The sequence below is a fragment of the Sitodiplosis mosellana genome, unplaced genomic scaffold, assembly GCF_009176505.1.
Source record: "Sitodiplosis mosellana isolate CC-2019 unplaced genomic scaffold, AAFC_SMos_1.0 Smas_scaffold_5997, whole genome shotgun sequence".
NCBI classification, from domain to species: domain Eukaryota; kingdom Metazoa; phylum Arthropoda; class Insecta; order Diptera; family Cecidomyiidae; genus Sitodiplosis; species Sitodiplosis mosellana.
Genome location: NW_022601239.1, coordinates 1 through 2,083, shown reverse-complemented (window position 1 = coordinate 2,083; position 2,083 = coordinate 1). Strand labels below are relative to the sequence as shown.

Here is a 2,083-nt window from a genome sequence, read left to right as displayed (position 1 = left end):
GAGCAACCTCGACATATAATTTATTTGCCGATTATTCAAAAGCGTATTGGACTCATTCAAATTTCAATTGTCGATCAAGACGGTGACCCGATTGACTTTCGAGGTGAGGATATCACGTGTCGAATCCACATAAAAAGAAACGAGAACTAGACCAGAAAAATGTTAATTTATAACAAGCAAAATAATCTCAATCCATTTGGATTTGATGATATAAATGAGAACACAGTTGGTGTTAAAAACATTCAATCGCAAGCTATCAAGCGGATAACATCGCGTAAGAGCTGTTCAAAGAAAAAGTTGTTGAAAAAAAATATTGAATTTTTGAGGTCATTGGGATTTACAGTAAAAAATCATTAGAAATGGCAAACATTTTAAGTATTGGCGATCTACCGATGCAAGACAACACAATAATTCATAATCAATATCATACGTATTCGCCTTATACCTCTTCATTCGACAATAATGATGAGATTAGGATCGCAATCCAATCTCAAAACTTATATGTGCTACCATCTGAAAGCTATTTATTCCTCGAAGTTGAAGTTGCTCGCAAAACAGGCGCTGAACATGCTGATGTTGTGGGAAGGTGGACTGCAAATTATGCGGCCTACCTCTTCAGCGAAATACGTTATGAATTGAATGGCACTGAAATTGATCGTACGAAAAATGTTGGCCTCGCTTCGAATATGAAGAGATTTTCGGCGACGCCAAGCCCCCGAAACTGCTCTTTAATAGGCGTTCATAATGGTGCCGTATTGAATGTGGCAACCTATTCATTAGTCCTGCCTATAAATCAGCTTCTAGGATTCTGCGATGACTATAAAAAAATGATTTTAAACGCCAAACATGAACTGGTTTTGGTTCGTAATCGCAAAGATATATACTCGTATATGGCAGGTAGTGAATCGTTCAATATAAAAATGAAAAAAATTCAATGGAAGGTGCCACATATCACGCTGTCGGATGAAGCCAAACTCGCGATGCTACGATATTTGGAGAAAAAGCAAACGATCAGTATCCCTTATAGGTCGTGGGACTTATATGAGATGCCGCAGTTACCTCAGAGCAGGAGACATATTTGGACCGTCAAATCGACAACTCAAATTAGCAAACCACGATACGTCTTCGTTGTTTTTCAAACTAATAAACAGACTGTGAGCGCTAATTCGGCCACGTATGACAATTGTGATATTTCCGATGTTAAGTTGTATTTAAATTCGGAGTACTATCCATATGACAATTACAATTTGGACTTTACTAGCGGCAATTATCAAGAGCTGTATCATTCATTTTTGCAAATTCAATCGTCATATTATCAGGGGCATGGTACTTTAGATAGCAATTCGTGCATATTAACATTTGATCAGTTTGGCAATAGTCCGATTTTCGCTTTTGATTGCTCGAGATCAGAGGAATCATTAATTGGTGGTACGGTTGACGTTCGATTGGAAATTAACGCACGCGAAAACATACCAGCCAATACTGCTGCATATTGCTTGATAGTTCACGATAATCAAGTCGAATATTCGCCATTCAGTGGCATTGTTGTTAGAAACACGTAAACAATGAGCAAGCTACAAGTTGTCAAGGAGATACATCGCGATGCGCGAAAACATTACCCAAGACGCCGCAACGTTATGCGCGGAATTTGTGACACACTGCAAGCAGATTTAATTGAGCTACCTCCTGATCGTGGATTTAAATATTGCCTAACCACCATCGATACATTTTCAAAAGTAGCGTATGCAGTCCCGCTTAAAACAAAGACTGGACGTGAGGTTACAGAGGCGATGAAATCTATTTTGATTTCAACGAAAAGACCGGTAAAGAACATATGTCTAGATTTAGGCTGGGAATTCTACAATAAAGAGATGACGCGATTATTGAATAATTACAACATTAATCGCTATTCGACGTTCTCTAACTTGAAAGCGAGTACAGTAGAGCGCTGGAATAGAACCATCAAGAAAAAAATTTATCAACGCTTCAGTTTGAATGGCAATTATAAATGGGTTGATATTATTCAAGAATTAGTCAACGAGTACAATTCAACCAGACATCGAACAATTAAAATGGCCCCAAA

General features: G+C 38.1%; 1 protein-coding gene across 1 annotated transcript; it reads left to right on the top strand.

The window, feature by feature from the left end:
- Positions 1–359: 359 nt before the first annotated feature.
- Positions 360–1,562, top strand: LOC129573179 (uncharacterized). Its single transcript, XM_055453472.1, has one exon. The coding sequence runs from the start codon at positions 360–362 to the stop codon at positions 1,560–1,562; it is 1,203 nt and encodes a 400-aa protein (XP_055309447.1).
- Positions 1,563–2,083: the final 521 nt, after the last annotated feature.

Bases quoted from the DNA above. Each gene is read 5' to 3' on its own strand.
- LOC129573179 (XM_055453472.1), top strand. From the start codon at position 360: ATGGCAAACATTTTAAGTATTGGCGATCTACCGATGCAAGACAACACA.